General features: G+C 42.4%; 1 protein-coding gene across 5 annotated transcripts in view; it reads left to right on the forward strand.

Annotated features, from left to right (window-relative positions):
• Positions 1–3,802: 3,802 nt before the first annotated feature.
• Positions 3,803–22,496, forward strand: part of GSG1L (GSG1 like) — an 84,481-nt gene continuing 65,787 nt past the window's right edge. For 4 of the 5 annotated variants that reach the window (XR_012631075.1, XR_012631076.1, XM_074885535.1 and 1 more), the window contains exons 1-2: positions 3,803–4,700; positions 20,402–20,449. Coding sequence is in view for 3 of the 5 variants with exons in the window: in XM_074885535.1 (XP_074741636.1) it covers positions 4,400–4,700; positions 20,402–20,449 (349 nt within the window). In the remaining 2 variants the exon portion in view is untranslated. The remainder of the gene's footprint in view (positions 4,701–20,401; positions 20,450–22,496) is intronic. The other variant, XM_074885536.1, reaches the window with a different exon arrangement.

The raw sequence follows: 22,496 nt of genomic DNA on the forward strand, positions 1-22,496 counted from the left end.
TTCCTTTCTGTCAAGACTGCTAAAGGTCTTTGCTACAGTACTGTCAGAAACCATTTTTTGCCTGGTCAGTTTAGGAACAGGAAGAATTTCCTGAGCAATCATCTTGTGCTTGACTCAATGCCCACAAGCAAAGTGCATGAAAGACATGTTTCAAGTCAAAAGTTAAACTGAAGACCAAGATTTCCTATGGTATTAATATTCAGCCCACCTTGAAATATACCCTAGTGAGACTGTCCATTTGCTGAAGGCTTAAGTTCTGTTAAAAAATCAGTAATCTCTTCTCAGCAGCATCTCTTAGATGAGCAGGATTGTACAGCTCAGCCCGTGGGCTCAGAGTGCTAAGCATCGCTGCTGAACACAGACTACTTTGGGTTAGAGTTCTGAGAAAAAAAGAAAAAAATTAGGTAAAACCAGCAAAAGGTAGCCTGCATATGGAATGGATAGAAGACAAACTGCATAGTTGACTAACAGACATGTTAGTGTTCTGAGGGAAGTATGTAGAGCATTTCCATCCTAACCCTCTTCCCCAAATATAAAAGTAAATCCTGTTATGTGACTGAGGTAAGGCAAAGTTTGACGTTTTGCTGGACAGAGTGGGGACAGGGGAAGTATATTGAGGACACACCAACAATTCATATTTGCCATGATAAGAAAACAAGATAAGCGATGGGCTATGCAGATCTCTATGTCAAAGGAGGGAAATTCTGACTAGAAAAGGAGATTTCTAACTATTTGCAAGATGAATGAATTGAACAGGTGGATTCTGTGGCTCTGTGGTGCTGAGGAAAAGCAAAGATGAACTACGAGGAGGGGTCCAACCCAAGGTGGCAGTCAGAGCCAGGAATCCCAGTCCAGTGACAGATGAAAAAGGCAATAAAAATACATGAGGAAGCCCAGGAGGACAGAGCTGTAAGAAATGAGAATTTAACGAAAAACTATAGAGTTTTTTAATTGTTGACTTAAGATGAGCATATAGTCCCATAATGCCAGCGTCAACTGCTGGTATCAAATAAACAGCCAGCCAGCTCACCATGCCACCCATCACCATCAGAGGACCCAAAAGTTCCCTCTCCCTCTCATTTTGCTTCTGATTCCCACTAGTGAAAAGCAGAGCCTGACTGAAAGGGTTCCTTTGCAAATGTTGTCGTTATTTTAAATCCTCTCGGTCAAATTCTTTTTGTACTCGAGTAAATACTGAGTAATAACAATTTACACTAATCCTATAAGAAATAGTAAAGGAAAAGGGGTTTATCTATAACTCGTGAAGGTAGTTTTTCTCACAACATCAGAGAAAAGCTATTGCTGCAAAAAGGATTTTAAGGGTTCTTGTAGCCACAATACGAAAACTACTTCTCTATGGCATGCAAACCCTTCTGCTTTACTATTATAAATACATAAATACATACATAAATACGGCTTAATCCAGGCATCTGAACTTCCTTTTGCAATGTATGTATGATCTTTCCATTTTTATACACAACAAATCTGATGAACAGAGATTATATAGAGAGAAATAGTTGGAGCATTACAGCATGAGTACAGCACAGACGCATTTCCTTCAAGTAATCCCAACGTATACAGCCAGAGGAGTCTAATAATTAGAAAAAAACTGACTTCTGTTAGGAAAAAGAAAAAAAATAATGTTATAAAAATTCCCTGTCTTTGAGCATACTTTACTTTATGCTGAATATTTTAAAATGCTTAAGGTTCTAAAAGCTCTATATTACAAAAGAAACCAAATTTCTCCTTTATTTTGCCTTTTTTTATGTACTGCCACTGTCTCTGTTCTCAACAGTCCTGACAGCCTGAAAAACAAGAATAAAGAAGATAAGGAAGAACAGAAATAGAAATATCTGTTAGGATTAGGAGTAAAAACAAAATCTAAAAAGTATTTACAAAAAAATTGTCGCAGATAACAAAACTCTTGGATGCCCAGTCCTCAGGGAGATAGGCACGGGGAGAAACTGTGCAGAAGTTGGTGCTGGGACCAGAAGACACAAGCCACAGAGTAGTAGATAGAGAAGATTTGTGAGAAAAGACTTGTAAAGACCTGTATTCACACTTGGAAAAGTGTGATGATTCAGCTACTGCCAGTGACTTGAAATATAATCCTGAAGAAGAGTGCTAGCTTTCTTGTGAAGGAATTCTGTCAAGGTTTAAAGTGCATTGTTTATTCCTCTAAGCAGGTAGTTAACCCTGAGAAACACAGGAACATACAAATGCATTACTAAGCGGAATGTCCCGCAACATAAAAATAATTGAAGTAATAATCCTGTAGTCCTCTAAATAGCTATCATCTGTATTTCCTGTGTGCAATTAAAACCAAGCAAATAATGCTGATTATTTGGCTGCAAAATGTAATACTGAAAGGACTGGAACAAGGAGAGGTGCAGTGCAATTCCAACAGGACAAGGAAGACTTTGACTCTTCTAGCACAGGCCACTGGAAAAATCTGGCACTGAAGAGGTGGGAGCCATCACGTGCAGGTAGGAGTGGACAAAATGAAGGGCACTTAGGTAGGGAAGTATCTGCAGTACAAAGCTATTTCACTAACCTTGCAAAGTTGCCATCACAATTGTTCTCACAGAGCAGAATTTTCTAGTAACTTTCCAGCTTATTTATAATGCAAAATGGCTAAAGCCAAGTGAATCTGTAAATCATGAAAAATCTCACAAACAGTTGGCACCAGGCATGCAAGACAGGCACAACAAGAGGCATAATGCAGAGTCCTGTGGCTACCTGTGAGGGAGGCATTAGGGAGGCAGGAACAGGTCCCTGAAGTCTTGTGTGGTGGCTTGCTAAGGAGAAGCTTCACCTGGTCCTTCCTGGCTTTCTTCAAGGAGCTGGAGAAACTACCACCACATTTCATGTCTTCAGGCAGTAAGGCATAGGATGAACTTTGCATGTTGAGTCAATGTGCTGACTTAACAGAGTACAGGGTGTGAGATGAGAGTGCTGTCCCATCTATTAGTATGAGCCTGTGTGGCTGCATGGTTATTTCCAGGGCTTGCTGGAAACCCACTGCTGGGCTGCTCTGAGAGGCCACAAGCATCCCCATGGCCCTTGCAGGGACCCCAGACAAGACTGGAAGGAAACATCACTCAGTCCAAGGCCCAGGAGGTACATGCAACTTCTTCACCACAGAAAATTGCATTCATTTACTAAGGACACAGAACTGTTGTGTGACAAATGTGGCCAACCTCAGTGCCTGGATACAAGGTCTTACAGATTGCACCACCACCACCATGAGGTGCCCTGGTCCCCTCACAGCACCTGGTATTCACCAGATAGCTCTGAGCAGTGTGGAAAGAGGTCATAAACTCTACGAGTTGGCCAACCAACAAGAGAGGACAGTACACTTCTCTTTGGAAATGGGATATTATGCAGTGCTCCCTGCTCTCACAGCGTTGCCATCTGACGAGTAAAGGCCAGGGTTTTCTTTAATTAGTTCTCTCTGTCTGCACAAACCAGGACGTACAAAATGTCCTACAGACCCACTTCAAACAGAGCATCTGCATGGGCTGTCTCTGGAAATGAAAGCCTGAGAAAGGGGCTCCACTTGGTATTGTGAAAGACGCTGGGTTTGCTCGTTACGCACTTGCAAATCCAAATTCCTCTGGGGCTTTGCTGAGTGTCAGAGCAAGCCCCTGAAGACAGAGAATGACACCAGTACACTGACAGCAGAATCAAACCCTTGATTTACTACTCACTAGCTCAGAGCAGAAAAGCTAAAGTACCTCTTGATCCCTCCTCCTCCTGGACAAATCTCTACCTCTGGTGCATAAAAAATGTATTTCGCAGCTCCAAACAATGATTCTTTTTGGGACTAAGATGTGACGCCTCCCCCCAGTCCCACTCGGCTGTCAGCGCGCTGCAGTGGTCCCCGAGGTCGGACGAGGACGAGGACGGTGGGAGCAGGCAGCATCTGTCCCTGCCGCCTGCCTCCCGCTGAGTTTCTTCTGCCTCACCCTATGGGAGCAGAGGACGGCGAGTCCCGCAGCCTGGTGGTGTCTCCCAGCGGAGGAGGCTGCGGAGCCCCCGGGGATCATGTGTGGTACCCGAGCAGATGTTCGCTTGCTCTCGGTGCTCTGTGTGAGACAGACCCTCTCTGATCCTGTCAGCGCGCTGAAGCACACTGGCTACAAGAGGACGGCCGCACTCCCGCGCCTGCAGCTGCTCCTTTAACGTACAAAGGCAGGATTTCAAGTGAAGAGAAGAATGGGAGTCTGGCTGCAGCGTTTCCTTCACTGCTACAACAACAGATTGGAAGAAGCTGAGAGTTTTGATGCCTGGAAAACTGGATTCTGAATCGTGAGAGGCTTTGAACCCACCCCCCCAAATAAAACAAAACCCTTTGACTTCTTCTCTCAGCAGGAGGGGGAGGGAGGGCGGATTTACCATGAAGACAAATCGAAGATGCAGAGCCCTGCTAGCAGTGAGTCTGAATCTGATGGCTCTCCTCTTCTCTACAACAGCTTTTATCACGACCCACTGGTGTGAGGGCACACAGAGGGTCCCCAAGCCGAGCTGTGGGAAAGACAAGAAGACAAACTGCCTCAACTACAGTGGGAATGAGACTGCAAATGAGACAAACCAGAATGTGGTTCATTACAGCTGGGAGACGGGAGATGACCGCTTCCTTTTCAGGTATTTCCACACTGGGATCTGGTACTCCTGTGAGGAAAATATCAATGCTGCTGGTAAGTATAAAACAACTTCCTTCCAGCTTGTGTTGCTTTGTGTTTGGCTCAGTGTGATAAACACACAGGCAAGCTGTTCTGTGCTGTATCATAAAGCAGATTCACCCTGCAGAAAGAGCAGGATTTTAACAGTTCCTTGTTGAAAAGCAACCTGTTTCCAGCGAGAGCAAGGATTTGCTTGTTTACCTGCTGGCTGATGCAGGGTCTGTGCTCTAAAGCCAGCCGAACCTCCGATAAGCAGTATGTGCTACCCTCATGGACATTGCAGCCAAGTCAGTGCTCCCCTCCTGGGAGCTGCTCTCTGGAGCGCACAAAAGACAGCCGATGGTAGCTGTTAAAGAGGTTCTGACATCTAATTGTAATTGCCCCTGAAATAACCCCTAGGGCAGTTGCCTGAATGATAGGGAAAGCACAAAGGTCACGGTTTTGACTATGCTGTAGCCTAGAGTGTCTCTTTTCTGGGATCCCTTAAGTAAAAGACCACCCACAAACCCTTCCTGGTGGCTGGATTGTATGTTTATTGGAGTAGAGAAATGGCAGTTAAAGGGCACAACTGGGCACAAGAAAGCTCATTTCTGTTCCCTGCTCAGCCACTTACTTGCTGAGAACCACTTGAGAAGACATCTCTCCAGCTTATCAGTGCATTCATTTCCTCTGCTGTACCCTGGCACTTATCAAGAAATAAAACACTGGAGGGTGGATGGAAGGTAGCAGCCATGGGACTGATTTAAGTCTCAAAAGACGCAAACTAACAGTCCCTACTCCCAGAGCTGTCTGGTAGAGCTAACATCCGAACTCTGCTTTCAAAAGAGCTTTTTTTCCAGATTATGTGACTGGAAAATAAAGTTTACAAATGTGACACAATATGAGATGAGAATGGCTTATGGATACTGATTCCTCCTTGCTGGGCTGTTTCCATTCTGTCCTGCCATTGCCCAAGGAGTAGGCTGGGGAGTTGGTCCTTCACCCCTACTGGGAGAGAGGAACTGTTAATCATCCTGCGTGTTGTGTCTCTGAGGACACAACCTCCCTGATAATGGGAAGTTTTGAGGTCCTGGTAAAACTGCTCTGGAAGGATGTACTATAAAGTGGGGCAAACTTGAAGAGCAGCTCACAGTTCCATTTCATCCCAAGGTGCTGTGTATACTCACTGATATTTTTGAGAAGAGTGCTTCAAGAATTAGTTGGTCATTAAAACTCAATTTAGTGTATGAAAAGTTCATGAACTCCAACCTTGGGACTGTCAATAAACAGCTCCATGCTGAAATGAGGCCACCAAAGTAACCCTCGTGATGTTAGAAAAAAAATGTAGAGAAAAGATGATTTGTCTTACTGATTTGAAAATAAACTTAGGCCACAGCAGCCTGAGTGAGCAGCTTAAGACTGTCGGACTTCTTGAGCATCTTAGCTGGGATTGGGACAATCAAGCATGCCCAAGTTTCTGGCAGATATTGAAAGCTTTCCAAGCCAAGATTTATGTGTGAGATAAGTTGTAACTGTGTGACTCTAGCCCACTCAGAAAACTGACTTATCTGTGGGAGAAGAGAAATACAGTGATCTATTCTGTACTGGGTAAACAAAGCTGTGCTGTAATGGGTGATTTCAGGAGAAAGTGGAAGCCAGCTTTATAAAGTTATGCTGAACTCAGGGGAGAAGGTGTTGTTTCTCACTCCCCACACCGTCACAGCAGCCACACGTGTGTTTCCTCTTATTTGAAACACTAACTTGGTGAAAATTATTCTTCAGTTAGCAGACCAGGAGTGACCAACCTTTGGAAAGAATCCAGCCAGGTACAGGGATATATTAGCTTAGACAGACAGCTGCCTTGTTCAGGATTTACCATAGTTTTTTCTGATAAGGACAGGAACAATGTAATGGACACAGGTCTAAATTTGTCCCTAAGAGCGTCACCACAAAATAACAATGAAAGGTCTTCGTTCAGACTTATGGGTTTGTACTACCAGCCTGTCAGTATGTTGTCATGGCCTTTTGCAGCCTGACTGGTGATCGTTTTATCTGAGCTCCAGGGCAGTGAGGCACCAGCCAGCCCCAATCCAACGGCACTGTGATCATGCTTATATGTACACCCCCAACGCTCAATAAATCTTTCAGTAATGCATCCTGTGGGGTCATCACACTGTCCACAACACACTTACTGACCACAGTCCTGTAGGTATCACAGGTCACCATGTTGTTAGTAAACACCCTAGGATGCCAGGAGAATATCCAGAAAATACCACAAAGCACACAGATAGTAGTGTATTAAAGTAGTCAAAATCCCTAGCTTGAATGCACTCCATACTTTCGATAACATCTTTCTTAAAGCTTTACCAACAGCATACTGAAAATGACTGCAACGACAGCCTTCCTCAGGCAAAGTCCTTTCAGTAGCCACTCCATAGCCTCACACCTCTGTCAGCAGAACATATGGCCACAATCTATGGTCAGCACTATTCCTACAGTCCTTTCCCTTTTCCTCACTGCCGATGCCTGAGGTTAAGCAACACGAATCTCACTAGGAACACATGAATGTCAGTAACACTCAGTGGTGTGATGCTGTCAAAACCCTCCAGAGACTCCTAACATTCCCAGCTGTGGGCCACATTCTTCATCTAACCACCAGGCTTTTGATTTCTCTCTCCCTACAGTCACAGTACCATCAAAACTTTCTGCTCTCTGCACTGGTGCAGCTGCAACACAGCGGATCTTGTCATGCAGACACAACAGGACCAGTTCCCAGAGCGCTGATACTCAAGGGATAGGATTGCAGGGCTTCCAGTTGACTGGAGGGGCTGGGAGTCAGTCACACCTTAAAATGACGTTTAGGATGCAATCAAAGAAATTTTTGAGTGCCTGCTCCTCCCACTGTTTATCCGAAATGTGCGTTTAGATTCCAGAGGTTGAGGTGCAAAAAGCATGCCATCCGCTGTCTGCGCAGAGACTAGTGAAGCGAGTCTTCATCTTGTTGCAGGTTTCTAGTTTTCACTGACATTTCTAACAGAGATTGAATGCTGTGATTATTTCTGAAATAATTTGCGAATCTAGAGTTTATTTTTATCCAGTATGTCTAGGACAGCTAAAGAGTCCAAAAAGCATTTAGCACCTGAGAAATATAATTGTGAATCCCCTCTGAGAATAGAGGGACTGGAGCATATATATTTCATTGGAGGGTGAGTCCTGTAATTATTTAGCACAATTTCTGACTCAGAAGTATGCTGAATCCCAGTCTACCAAAAAGAGGATGAAGGCTCTCCCTTTCAGAGAGGGTTCAATGCTTTGGTTCCCACACAGATGGAGGTACCTTCTGTAAGAGCAATGCACCTGATCTCCTGAAGGGCATGAAGCTAAAGCATACTCTAGGAGCTGTGCAGATCATGCTGGTCACGAGTCCTGTCCTGCACTCACACAGGGCTCTTGGTGCCTCCTCCCGGGCCATGAATTCCTATGGCCAGGCATCTCAGAGCTGAGCTCTCTAGCATTTAATTTCTTTTTTGAGTATTACTTTGAGTGAATATCTTACTTCACACCTGCAGTCTAGGTCTGTGTTTGTGTCGGTATGGGACACCTCACAAGATACCAGACAAGTGGTGTGTTAATAGCAGCGGTGGTAAACTAGCTGGTAGATTCCGTGACTCAAGAACATACATGCCATGAAAAAATTAACATGAAGTAGGTAAGGTGACCTACCTTATCCTCACAGATAGAGGAGTTTGAGAGCTGGGAAGCAATGACAAGTTAGCCAAATTTGCTCAATAGTGCATTTGCTCTGATTTTAATAGAAAAAAACATGAACTCAGCTCTTGTTTTAGTTGCTAATAAACAGACAATCTCAGTAATAACATCCATATTCAGAGCAAAAACCAGCTGCCTAGGTGCCTTTTAAGAGTACTGTCCCATTAAATAGTGAGCCTTTCAGTGTTGCTCACCGTCCTCCATAGAAGTCAGGGACATCAGGAATGGAGATGCATAGGCTTGTTTTGTATTCTTCAAATGATATTTTGAGGGCAAGGGGTCTGTATCTCTTTGTATGCTCTGTATCACATATTCCTTAGCACTCTTTAAGGAGTAAATGATAGAGCGGAACTTACATGGTGTGTAAGGATGCATCAAGATGGGCCATAAATATGGATGTTAAATGCACATTTGAGAAGGAGCCAGAGGATGAGAGAGGTGTATCTTGCAGAAATGAATAAATCTGTAACATATAAAGACAAGAACTTGCCATACACTTTCACAGTTCCAGAGTGGTACCGCATCACCCTTCTCCTCTGCCACCATGTGATAATAGGCATATGTGATTCACCATAGGCGGCTGTCCAGAGAGAGGGACTAGGGAGAAGCACCTTGTGAGTATATAATTAAAAGCAAGAGGAGTTGGGAATTCTTGCTGGATTATGAGAAATACAATATAATTGGCATGACTGAAACCTGGTGGGTTTATTCGCATGACTGGAATGTAAAAATTGCTAGTTATAAATTGTTTAGGAAGGAAAGAGTGGTAAAAGGAATTGAGGAGGTAGAGCTCTATATTAAAGATAAAATGTCCAGTGATAGAGAAACTGAACCCAGGGGGCCTGGATAATCTCCATCTGAGGATGTTGAAATAATTGGCACATGAAAATGCAGGTTTAGTAGCAGAATCTGTACATTGCTGTATTCAAAGAAGACTGGAAAAAAATTATACAGGCCACTTGACCCAGCAACCTTAGGACAGTTTTCGGGGAAAGCACTCAGTACATGGGAACAAATGGCTTTTATCAAAGGTAGGGTTTTATTAAAGGTAAATCTTTTAACAAGATGAATCACTTCTTAAACAAGGGTAATGCTTTAGACCCAGTCTCTATGGATTTACAAAAAACCATTTGATGGAATGTCCCACTGAAAATTCTTTACAGAAGAACTACAGAGCACGGAGAGAATGGTAACAACGTGCTGATAGATGTAGGCATCCGTCCACACTAGGGATTGCTAAACAGCCTGAACCTCTTCAAACTGGAAGGCAGGCACAATGTACAGAAAACTATGATATTGGTGGGGATCAACTGGGAATGACAGAGATCAGACAAGAAATATTGTTGACTGCTTCCCTGATTTAAGAACAGTAAGGCATAACAGACAAAAAGAAATACTCCTTCCTACAGAGCTCCCTGCCAGGGAGTGTTGTGAAGACCAAAACTGGGGATTGGATGGATCCAGGGAGGAAACATTCATTTGTGTTACTAACATGATGATTTGAGAGCAACCTCTGACCAGTTCTCAAACTACTGATCCAGTACTGGTATCACAAGGGGAGTACATGAGCAGAATCACCCTATACTCACCTCTTTGTTCTTCCCTAAATATCTATCATTGGAGGACAATACAAAGGTAGTGAAGTAGGTAGACCTTTTGCTTGAATCTGTGGTGCAGATTTTACTTTATTTATTATGATGGGGATAAATAGAGAGATTGTAAACTGACTAAAGAACCGTCTTATAAGGAGGCTGTGGCAAGTAATATAGAAAGGGAAATTATCACAATGGAGATTAGATATCTCTAGTTGTCCTCAAATTTGGTTTTGTGACTGATTGTGTTATTGCTGAGATTAGCTATCTCGGAAAAAGAACTGGGGATACAAGTCATGTCACCTAATCTGTAACAAAAAAATAGGCAAGATGAATCCTACAGCAAACCTGTGGACATTAGCGAATGTAGATGTTTGTGCCTGAACAGATCAACATCATCATTACAGTCAATAGAAAGTAGTGAGTACTTCTTGGGGAGATTAAATTCCTCCTCATATGGGATGAACTGAGCCCTAGGATTACATGTTTTCCTTATTGACCAAAAAGGAATCTAAGAAGTTGCTATTTCTAACACAGAAGTCTTTATTTGAAGAGAATAATCTTGCTTTAAATGCACTGCTTACATATGCTGTGACACAAAGTCTGGGAATATTGGCATTACAGAGGAGAAATTTTTCTGCATAACTAAAACTGTGAGCTGATAGAACTGTGAGAAGAATATTAAAAAATGGTTAAAAGCACCAAACGCTAAGGCATAAAATTCTGTGAGGTCATAGGTAGTTACCAATTGCAGGCAAAAGATAAGAAACAAGTTGTGTGTCAGTATTTGACTGTGGGGTGACGGTGAGCTGCAGAGTGCTGCGATATAAAGGAAAGGTGTTATTCCAGTGAAGAATCAACACCACTGTGCAAGGCACAGGTGACACCAGTGCATTTTGTTAGTGCCATCATGCATAGTTATAGTAAGAAAAAGGGGCAGGTGAAACAGATGCAGAGTGGGATTTCCAAGGTAGTTAAGGAAAAGAGAATCTCCTTCAAGAAGAGAAAAGAAAAACTGGTCCTCTTTAGTATAACAAATTGAAGATCTAGAGGGGATGTGATGGTACCTTGTATATATGGATAAATATCAAGAAAATAAAGTGACTTAAGTAACTTCTCATTGAGAAAAAAAGTGAAAATCCAAGGGGAGGTTTCCAGAAAGTGTGTCTCTGGACTTCACCTCCACAGAGGGCAGTGTGAGCAAAGGAAATCCATGGGCTGAAATGGATACTTCTTAAAGTCACAGGAAGAACTGTAGGAAGGAAGAGGAATGTTTCTGGCATGAGGAAGCTTGGAGTGAGCCCTGCATAGCTCGTTTGTTGGTATCTTAAGGAGGCCTGAAAGGAGCCCTCTTGGTTTGACTGCCTTGCTCACACCACATCTATATTCTATTTCATGACATCCATGCTGCAGATTTGCTACTGGTCACCAGTGGGAGCCAAGAAAAAAGAAGAGTTGTGACTCGATGCATATCACATTTTCTGGAGGGTTTTATGCCTTCTCTAAAGCACCAGAAACTGGCTACAGGTGGAGACAGTATATGAGGAGGTTTCTTTGCTGCTGTTGACATTATTACAGCTTCTCAGTATCTAATTGGTATGTCTGCTCATGCACTGAACATTAAACTGATGATCTAATTTGGGATCAGAAGGGAAATCTCCCTCAGGCTAGATAACAGGGATAGTAACAAATTTTTGCCTTCCTTTACAACATGGGGAAGGGTCCATTTCAGAACAGCACTTGTGAACTCCTAACAAATCCCTGGGTTTTTTTCTTATAGTATGAGATAGGCCTGGCCGTAGGAATTTTAAGCTATATGATAAGAGTTTTGTTCACGTTCCTCACAATGACTCTTGCTTTCTTCCTGTGGTACATGATAGCTGTGGTTTCTGTGGTAGTGATTGCTTTATTATAGACATTCAGTTTTTTATAGGATGTTGGGGATATTTTGTGTCTGCAGTGCACTGGGAATTTTGGATTTTAGGTCCTTCTGATCCTGCTAGACAGACTAGCTGTATGAACATCTATCATACATAAAATGTGGATATAAAGTCCCTGCAGGCTGAGACTCATAACAGAGTAAAGTAAGGGACTAGGCAGCGAACCACTCCTTATTTGACAAGTTACTCTGTACCTCATCAAAAACTGTGATGCTTTCTCTTTGGATGTGTCTGTTCTCAACCATTTAACCCGGTAGCCTTAAAGGAGGCAGCTGAGGTGTTCTGGTAGTTCCTTGTAAACGGAATAAACTTCGAAGTGCTAGAAGACTAACACATAGGTCCCATATTTCAAAGAGAACGGAGATGCTTACCCCAGTGTCAGTTAGTGCAAAATATGAACAGATGTATTCAGGGCTACAGAAATAAATATGGGATGGAATATCAATCATCATGGTATGCCCGTGGTTTTTAAATTACACCAGACTCAACCCTGATTTTAAAACTTCCCTTATATGGAATTAACAGAGCTGGCTCACTGACACATCCCAAAATGGGGACTTACCAGGGTATAAGGCTGCTTCTAGCAGGATCCTCTGTCAAACTGTGTGATGTTATTCAGTATTCTTGTTGCTAAACAAAATGGTAATATAACTCTTTGTTGATCTAGCTTACAAATGACTACAGATGACAGTAAATAAGAAGAAGCAGATATTATTACTATGCAATGGCATGGCTTGTAGAATAGTCACATGCAAACAAAATTCACTTTGAGGTGTTCCACATTGCATTTGGCTGCATTTGGTGAGGAAAAGGAGAGAAGCCATGTGTACAATGTGGGAAACTGATCGCGAAGCAGAGCCATTCCACCATGTCTAGACTCACTAGATTTGGAGAGTCCAAAAAACACATCATCCTGTCACTCAGCCTGATTTCACTGTGCATCACCTGCCCAGGCAAGAACTACTAAATGCTGCAAAGTTATTAGGTACAAGCTTGGAAATAAGGTTCACAGGAAGTAATGCAAGCACAACTTTTTTCACTTGATTTCAAAAACTTCATTTGCAGTGTACTGCAGTGTACTTCCTTTAAAAATCTGTGTCTGAAAAGTTAAGGTTATCTCAGTTTCCACACTCCAGGTCAGGTGTGCCTGCCTGGACAAACAGAACACCTCAACCTGGATAACAACTGATCATCTTTGGGTAGGGAAGGTGGGAGAAGTTTCTGGAGTTCACTTTGAAACAGGCAGCCTAAATTGCAATGGCTAAGAGGAACAGAGAGCAGATAGATGGGCAAACCAGGGAAGAAATACTGTTATGGTGTTAACTGTGGAGAAAAAAATATGGGTTGATGTAGTACAGGCTCTGACATTCATGGCCGCTCCCCTCCAGCAATCCCTTTGACTCTTACCTATAGTCACTTGCACATGTTTCAAGCTGCAACCTCACGGCTTGTGTTTACAGTGACATGCCATGCCATCAGAATAATGATCTGTCCCAAATCTGTCTTTCCCTCCATTTTGGCACACATCAGCTTTTATGTTTTCATTTTCTGGAGTAATCCCATCCGTGAAAAGGAGTTTCCTTCTTTGCTGTCAGTGATTTTCATCTCTGCCTGCCCTGCTCACGTATCTCTGGAGCTAGGGCACAGATCCATTGCAAATACTCTGGCTGGGCATTATCTGGAGAGAAGCACTGGCATGGTTAAAAGAGAATCCACATTGATCTACAGCTGATAATTGGAGGGAGTGGGAGCTCTTGGACCACATTTCTTCTACAACCAGGGCTTTAGGGTCTTATTGGTTACTTACTCCTCTGATCTTTGTTAATCACCAGCCTGAAAGGAACTGCTAATGCGGTCACAAGGGAGATTGTAGAAGGCATGTCATGCTTCATACAATGAGGTATATATCAGCTACACCTTCTGTGAAGATCATCATTTCTAGTCTTTCACAGTTTTCTGGGGAGACCTTATAGTCCCACAGATACTGGACCACCCATAACCAGTTTATTTTGGCATATTTACACTAGCACAGAGTAAGCACGGTGTGTCAGGTGGTCACCTGTGGGATGAATAGGTGAAACCCTCCTCTTTCCATTTCGTGGCTCAAAATGCTTAAAGCAACTCAGAACTCTTTTTCCGATTTAATGGTTTCCAGATTATAAAGTCAGGTCTAATTTGACACCAGAATCATTGAAAGCCTCTCTCAGCAGAATTGTTTCCTTGATTCTCCCAATCATTTAGAAATCGGAACTGTTTTCCAACTCTCCAAATGATAGATGTGTGTACACATCCGTCAGGTCTTACCAAGATAATCAGATGAGTCTTGTGACTTGGATGTGTTTCAGTTAGACATGATTTGAGAGCAGCTTGTGAAGATGTTTGCTTTCAGATACTGTGCAAGATTTTTCACATCAGGGAGAGTTTCAGCACAGAAAATGCAGTTGCCATGGCACTTAGTCCCAGTTAGCACAAAGGTGCTGGGCATGTCCTGCCCTGCCTGCACCCGTGGCCCCCTGCACAGCTATCTACTGCTCCAACAAATTGAAGGGGAAACTCCACAGTGTGGATGATACTGCTCTGAAAAAATTATTACCATTTCTTCGTGAATATGTGAATTGTGGAAAAATGCATGCCTGAAGTGAAAAAGTGGAAAGCTTTAAGCTTTTCCACTTTAAAAATTAGAAAGTTTTAAGAGTTTGAGTTTGTTGAAAGAGAACAGTAGTACAGCAGTCAGATTTAAAAACAATCCCAAAAGGGAAAATGATTGTGAGTTATCTCAGCAGAGGCTGAGAAATTGAACAAATTCTCATGTTATCTGGAAGTAAGAGAAATGTTGATGGGCATCAGCTATGAATGACAGTTGGCAGAGTGAAAGAAAACAGTTGTTTTCATAGTTTAAGACATATTTTAGTGTATGATTGTTTATTTTCCAGAAGAAAATATCACTCCAGCAAAATCAACATGGTTAACTGGACAATGTTGATTTTGCAGATTAATACTCAATTTTTCATTAGGAAAAAAATCAATTAAATACTCTGTCTGGGATCACTGTAATCAAAAATGGAATATATCACTCATTAATTAACCTGATACAACTCAGTTTGAGTGAGCTCATTAACCTGTATTTTCCCTAATGTAGTACTTTATTACACTGAAGTTGTGTTGGAGTCCTCAGCCTCATCTAGGCTGGGATCCCTTGAGGGTTATGTCTTTTTTTAGACAAATGCAATGATTTTACTCTCAGTAGATGATGTGGGATCTCATCAGGATCACATGACTCTAGATATAATTGGAGAGATAAAGATTTGTTAGAGCCTATTGGGAAAAAAGGGGACCTTGTCTTTCGTAGGCTGGGAGCCAGAGTGTTACTAAAAGGGAATGCTGTTTAAATGAAATTTAATCATTTAAATTTCCATCAGAACTGTACTTTTGAACTCGTAAAATTTTATGCAGAGTAAGTGAATACAGACAGCTTTTTCTTTTTTTTTTTTTGAGATGAAAAGCAACGTTAAAACAGAGATCCTTCTTTCAGTCAGAACTACCAGATTTATTTTGAGTCGAATTATTTAACTAGAATATTTTGAAACCATGTAGTTGGAAGACATACGAACTAGGATTTTTCAGAGATGTTTTTATTTTGCTGCCCTGATTATTAATGAGACATTTGTCACTGTCTTAGAGAGAAAAGAACTCAGGAATGCAGGACCAATAAGTATTATCCAGGACATCAACTTCTGGTCCTTGTTTTGCAATAGCCATGTTAGAAGCTTAGAATATTGTCTTAAAGCCTATGCTTTTTTGGGTGTGTTTTCTGCCCTCTTCCCAATTTCCAATCCAGAGTATACCAATTTCCACAGAGTATAGAGTTTACTGAGGTATACTCTGGACAAATCCAACCACTGTTGTGCAGTGTGGGGTCCTGAAGACAGGAGCAAACAAACCATACATTTTAGACAACTGGTGGAAGAAACAGTAGAGTACATGTGGGTCTCACAAAGGCTTAACATCAGAGTGATTCCCATATGCACATTGAGCTTGGAAGTACATCTGTGTTCTATAGTTTAGACCCAATCTATGTGCACCTTGACCTGCCTTTCCAGCTGCCCTATATAGCTCGCTAATTGCTCCCTAGTGTCTTCCATAGACCCACAGAAGAATGTCAGCCTGCATCCACTTTGGAAGCTGCAGCTAGGCACATCTGGGCTGTTGCAATGGAGTTTCACTGTGCCCACAACAAGGTATGCAGAGCATAACAGTGAAAGTAGCCCAGAGCCTGGGAGCCAGTGAACCGTGCAGACCTGGTGGCTCTATGGGACCTCTTTGTCTTAATTTTCTGGCAGTATTGAATTTGAGGGATTTGAAAAAGCCACTTCTCTTGCTTAGCTTTTGCTTCCAAACTATTGTTCAGGCTAGGGAGGTACAGATGTCTCTGAACTCTGCCTGAGGAAGGTAAGAGGAACAAGCATTTGCCTCCAGCACAGAGTCCCAGGTGTCCACAGTGTGTGTGGCACTCTGAAGTAGGACTCTTCAGTGGAGAAGGTAAGAGAGCAGCCCCACTACCTCCACGTGCTAGGGAAAGGGAGGTGTCTGGGCAACTGGCCTACCTGAGGTGACAAGGACACATGGGTGACCCCTCCACTATATGCAAACTGCTTTTCAGCAGTGTCCTGCAGTTGAGTTTGACTTCCCTAGCAAATTACAAAAACACATAGATATACACATATGCAGGATTAGATTAATTAATTAACATTAATTAGAGAAAGGCACATACAGATTTTGGGCTATTGCTGGTACTCAGTCCTATGGGCCCCCATGACCCATGTTCCCTTCTTGGGAAGCCCAGCAGAGACACAACTGAGCCCGTGCTGAGCCAGTCTGGTTACGAGGGAATGTATTTGCAAGGGCTTGCATAGATGATGTTTCTATCTCACCCTCAGGAAGCCATAGAAGAAGCCAGTACCAAGTGCTTTGCTCTTATTGATGTTTAGGTGGTTGGTCAGTCCTTTCTCCTCAGCCTCCAGTAGCTCCCTGACACTGCTGAGCTCCAGAGAGCTTCACATGCACTGTATATGGCCATTGCTCCTGCATGGAAGTGGAGAGTATTCAAGCCAGGTCACATGTCTTCTTATGTGAGTTATGTGCATGAGAGATCACTCCTTGGCTTTCTCCTCTGTCAGAATCACTGCCACAACTGGGTGAAGGCATGACTGTCAGGGGGATGAATCCTAGACACTGTTCTTGTTGCATCTGTAAACAGCCCTTTCTATATTCTCTAAAGGCTCTTCAGGAGCCTGGTTATGAGGAGAAGTTGCATCTGGAAAAGGGCAGCACAGCAGGATAAACTCTGCCAAGTCTAAAATTAAACTTAAGAGGGCTTAAGAGATCAGTTATACAAGATACCCAAAAATAACTTAGAATAAATCCTAAGAGGAACAGTGAAAGCACTGCTGACATCTTCAGTTCTCAGTGATATGCATGTCTGCATGTTGAAGTATCAATGTGGTCTATAAATACCACCAGTGGTTACCACTGAAAATGGAGATGGGGTTTCCAGTGCTCCAGCAACAGGAACAACGTGGGGAAGTGTTCATCAGGAACTGTTTGTGCAGTTCCTGCCACAACTTTTAGCAGTAAGACAGGCACAACTGAGATACCAGCTGCTGAAAGTGAAGTGACCTCCTCCCAGGCTCCAAGCTACAGTCATTCTCTGTGCTATGGCTGCAGAAGGACTTTTTCTGGACACTCCAGCATTTTTTGTCCATATTATTTAAACTGGAGGCCTCAGCCACAGCGAGCTCTCCTGGGAGAGATGGTGTTTTGGGCAAGCTGATTTGAGGGAGGACGAGGATGCACACTCCTCCAAATAATGTGTGATCACACTCTATATCTGTCCTGCAGACAAGGCACCTGCAGCCAAACACTATGGTACCGTCAGCTTCCTCAGTACCCATGCATGTCAGAAAGGCTTCCTACCTTGCCACGTATGTGAAAGGCACCATGTATCTCCAGCTCTCAGAATAGCCTGTGCAGTTTCTGTAGTAGCAAATGCCATTCCCCTTCGGCTGTTTTGGGTTAACATGCTAGAGTGTCAGGTATTTCTTAAAGGTTTCCAGTAATACGGCTTCAGATTCACTGCAAACACAGGTGAGAGATGACTGAGTGCTAGCCAGTTAGCTTGAAGCCAGGTTAAAATAAAACTGTGATAAAAGTAATAGCTTACATCTGGAAAAAAAACCACCACAAAACCAAACCAAACCAAAACCACAGATCCATATGGTTAGACTGAAAAATCCTGCTTAATCTGCTTATACTGAGTCCAAATCTAATGGCCACTCCCCCTATATTCCCTTGATTTTATGTCAATGCATTCCTGACACACCTCAAGCCCTAAAACTCAGAGTCTCTGGATGAGAATGATTCTTACTTACAGCACAATATCTTTTATAATCCACCTATTTCTCTGGATTTCTTGGTCAGGGGCCTAAAGAACACCATGTGTGAAAAGAAGTTGAGGAACCTGGGCTTGTTCAAGTTGCTACAAATAGAGAAAAGATGACTACAAAGATGATAGACCAACTAGAGAAGTTCAGGTTGGGTATAAGGAAACACTTCTCCAGAAGGGTGGTGCAGCCCTGGGACCAGAGGAGAGAAACTCTATCTTTGGGGTCACTAAATAATGGGTATCACCATCCTTGAAGTATTTCAAGATATGGCTAGGAAAAATCAGAGCTGACCTGATCAGATGTTAGTGATAGTCCTGCTCTGAACAGGAGGCTGGACAAGAGACCTGCAAGGTCCCATCAACACAACGCTTCTGGGGGGCTGTGATTTCTGTGATCCATCAGTTTTCTTTCAGTCTGTCTGTTCCCAAACCTAATAACTTACTCATCTGACATTCCTTCTGCGCAAACATAGACCTCTTTGGAAGCAGAGATGGTGCTTTGATAAGTCAAGTGTCACTTCCTTTTCTTGACTGCCCTCTTGACGGTGCCTGGATTCGCAGAGTAGAAATCCTTCCCCCTGCCATGGAGATATTGAAACTTTTATTTCAATGTCAAGTGAACCATTTCTTTTATAGCAACTTACACATAAATGAACAGACTATGTACACAACACTTTTTCGCATAGGTTTAAAATGGCAAAAAGTAAATAAAAAGTGGTAATAATAGCATTATAATAATAGATTGTTATTTCAGCCCAGCTATCATTTGAATGGTTACATTTATCTCAGTCCCACCAGCAAAGACACCAGAGAGATTCACATTTTGTATTGGTTTGCACATATAATTATTTATAACTAAAAAAAAAATTGCACACTGACTTCAACATCACTACAGCATTTCACTGTTTATTCTTTTTTTAATGGCTCACATTTTCTAAATCAGTCTTTTGACTGTGCAATTAAAATTGAGCAAAACTAGTAAAAAAACCTACTCCTATAGTTGTCTTTGCATCAATTAAAGTCTTAAAGGGCAAAATGGATTCATCTCCATTACCTCTGGCAGGCATGCTGGGCTCTGATTCCTTGAGGCAGGCAGGCTACTGGTCACCTTGGAACATATCATATTGAAGGAAATACATACACTTGGTGGACGGATGCACCTAGAGCCCAGGAATTATTTTATAACCTCTGAGTTTTTTAAGAAGTAAAAAGAAAGGTCAAAACATCCACCCTTAAGATACATTTCCTGCCCAGAAGCAATAAGCTTCTCAAAAATGCCTGCGAAAACGGAGGTGGAGTCCTAAACAGAGAAAATTTAATTTACAATGATAAATGGATGCAGCAGCCACAAAGCAGAGGGAGTGGCACAGGGCTGTGATGGTCATAGCAAGGCATCTGCCTACTTTTTAAACCATTTTTTTAAATGCTATGCAATTGCTTATCTTGCTTTGTGCTTCAGGTTTTGTCTGTCCTAGTCACATGTGTCGTATCTATCTACTGAGACATCTGTGCCCATGGCAATGCTTTCTGGCACTGGGAGGTTCGGTCACACTGTGGTGGGGCACGGGCATTGTCCTGATGAGAAGAAGGAAGGCAAAAGTGTTGGTGAAAGAGGCCTGTGGCCTCCCAGCGCTACCCCTCCAAAGTGTGTTGCACTGTGTCACTCCATCTGGAGCGCAACACGGTCCCTGGCCTTGGGAACGAGCATCACTGACCCAGCAGGGACCCAACCATCAGAGAGATCAGTTTTCTTCACTAACTGTATTTCATACACCTGATGAAGCAACTGTAATCCTAAGGGAGAGTCCAGCCTTGTGAGCACAGTGTTTTTGGCCCAGGAGGGAGGCACAGGTAAAAGTTTGCTCTCTGTGTGAGACAAGGTAGTGGTCCTGTAGAGACTCAGGTGGGAGCGATGGCAGAAACACCAGTCAGAAAGAGGAGGCAGAGCAAAACCAATCAACTTCTGTCTCCTAAAATAATCCTTTTCTTTTAAAGGTGAAAAATGTCGAAGTTTTATTGACCTTGCCCCGGCTTCTGAAAAAGGTAAGACAAGAAAGGCTTCTTCCCATTTTACAGATTGCATCAGTATTGTTTCTTGTCATACTTCAGTGCCAGGGGAAACATTACTGACTAAGCACACAAGGACCTACATGTCAGATTACACACAACAAGGTGAAATAAATGCCAAGGGTTTAAGACAGCAGTTTGCTCAGTTTATGCAGATCTGTCATTTCTCTGATGCATTTTCTCTTCATGCAGCTGAATTTTTTTCCAAGAAAATAAAGATTTATATTGTAATACAGACATTTCCCTTCTTCCTCTAGTGAGGAAGGACATGCTGCATGGTTTCCTCAGGCCATGAAGACATTCATGGTCAGAAAACTGCAGTCACAGTACCAAATGTCTCTTTGTGAGAGGGAATCATCTAGATGTTTGTTTGTTTGTTTGATTTACCCTCGGAAAAAAAAGTATATTCAAGTGCACAGAGGCAGGCTGTAAAGGTTTTCTTTACTCTGGTATTGGAGTTGTAAATTCTCAATAGCAGCTTAACCCATATTTCAAAATAGTATTTATCGGGGAAAAAAAGAATAGCGTTCACTTAACAAACTAGGCAGCTGAGCCCATCCTGTTCCCTGCTCTGCCCACAGCTGAGGAGGTGAAGGAGCCTCACAGTGTACTTCACACTAACAATGGCCTTCTGGAGTATCCGAAGGACAGATGAAATTTCATGGTACAAAGAAACAATATATTTTGTTAGAGCACTTGAGACAATCACAAAATCTTTTGGGCATATGGTACCTTCATCAGGTCTGACAGAGAGGCAGTAAGTGGTGTAAGGAACAATTGTTCTTAGTTTGTCTGAATTGCTGATCAGCTGGACAAATTGAAAGAGAAGGGCAATTACCATTAATAAAGCAATGGGGTATTTCAGTGAGAGACCTAGTAATAGAGACAGTCTCTGTGAAATTCATTCTAAGTAAACCTAAATAAATTATGCACATAAGGGAAGAACAATCCTGGGATTACTGCCACTAATGGGCTCTGAGTTAAATTTTACACACACAAATGGGACTTTGGGGCATAACTGTGCTTATGAAACCACTAGCTCAATACTCAGCAGCGGTCAAAAAACAAACTATCTGTGAGAAAGCATTAGCAAAGGACTTGAGAAGAGAGCAGACAGTAGCCTGTCACATGAGGACTGTATACATCTGAAAGCCTCACCTTTATATAAAACATAGTGTGGTATTTTGTCCTTTTTAGTCCAACTCACAGAATGGCAGCAAGGATAACCAGAGCTCTGGAAGGTTCTGTACAAGGTCGAGACTAAGACTCTTCAGCCTGAAGGAGAGACTTGTGAGAGGAGATATGATGGACGTTGATAAATATGTAAGAGGAACTGAAAAGGCAACCTGGGGAATGGTAGTTCACTGCTTTTCCCAGCACAAGGACTAGTGGGCATTGCATGACACCTCCAGGAGACAGACTCAAAACAAGCACAATCTGTCTGTTATAAAGGCAATGGGATGTTTCTGTGCTTTATCCACTTTTTGTGAAAGTTCATTATGGTGCATAATGCTTGGCTGCATCACCCACACACTTTCCAAAACAGCATTTAGTGCTTTACTTAAAGTATTTCTTTTGGTTGTGTGAAACGCTGTCAGCAATTTTTTTTTTTTTTCAGTAGAATTTTAGAGTTGCTGCACAGTGTCAGTGTATATTTCTAGACCATTCTATTTTTCCTTTTTGAGGAAGGAAGGCTCTTTTGTGGTATAAAGAAAATGGTATCTATTTCTGAAGTCTTTCCATGGAGTTGTAAGGCATATTGACAGAAAGAGAGGGAAAAGCTCTGTCAGAGATGGAGAGTGCTGACCTTCTGACTCATAAACAAAACCAGGATAAATTCCACAGCTGTGGATCAAGTTGGACACCGCAACGCAGTTAATCAGAATTTTTCACCATCAGTTGTATACTGTCCAGAGATAATTTCACCGCATTTGAAGAGAAAATCGTGTGTCAGTAATGCTCAACTTACTTCCACAGCAGAATTCTTTAACTTCTTGAATTAATCTACTCTTTTCCAGTTGGA

The sequence above is a fragment of the Strix uralensis genome, chromosome 16 (genome assembly GCF_047716275.1).
Source record: "Strix uralensis isolate ZFMK-TIS-50842 chromosome 16, bStrUra1, whole genome shotgun sequence".
Lineage (NCBI taxonomy): Eukaryota > Metazoa > Chordata > Aves > Strigiformes > Strigidae > Strix > Strix uralensis.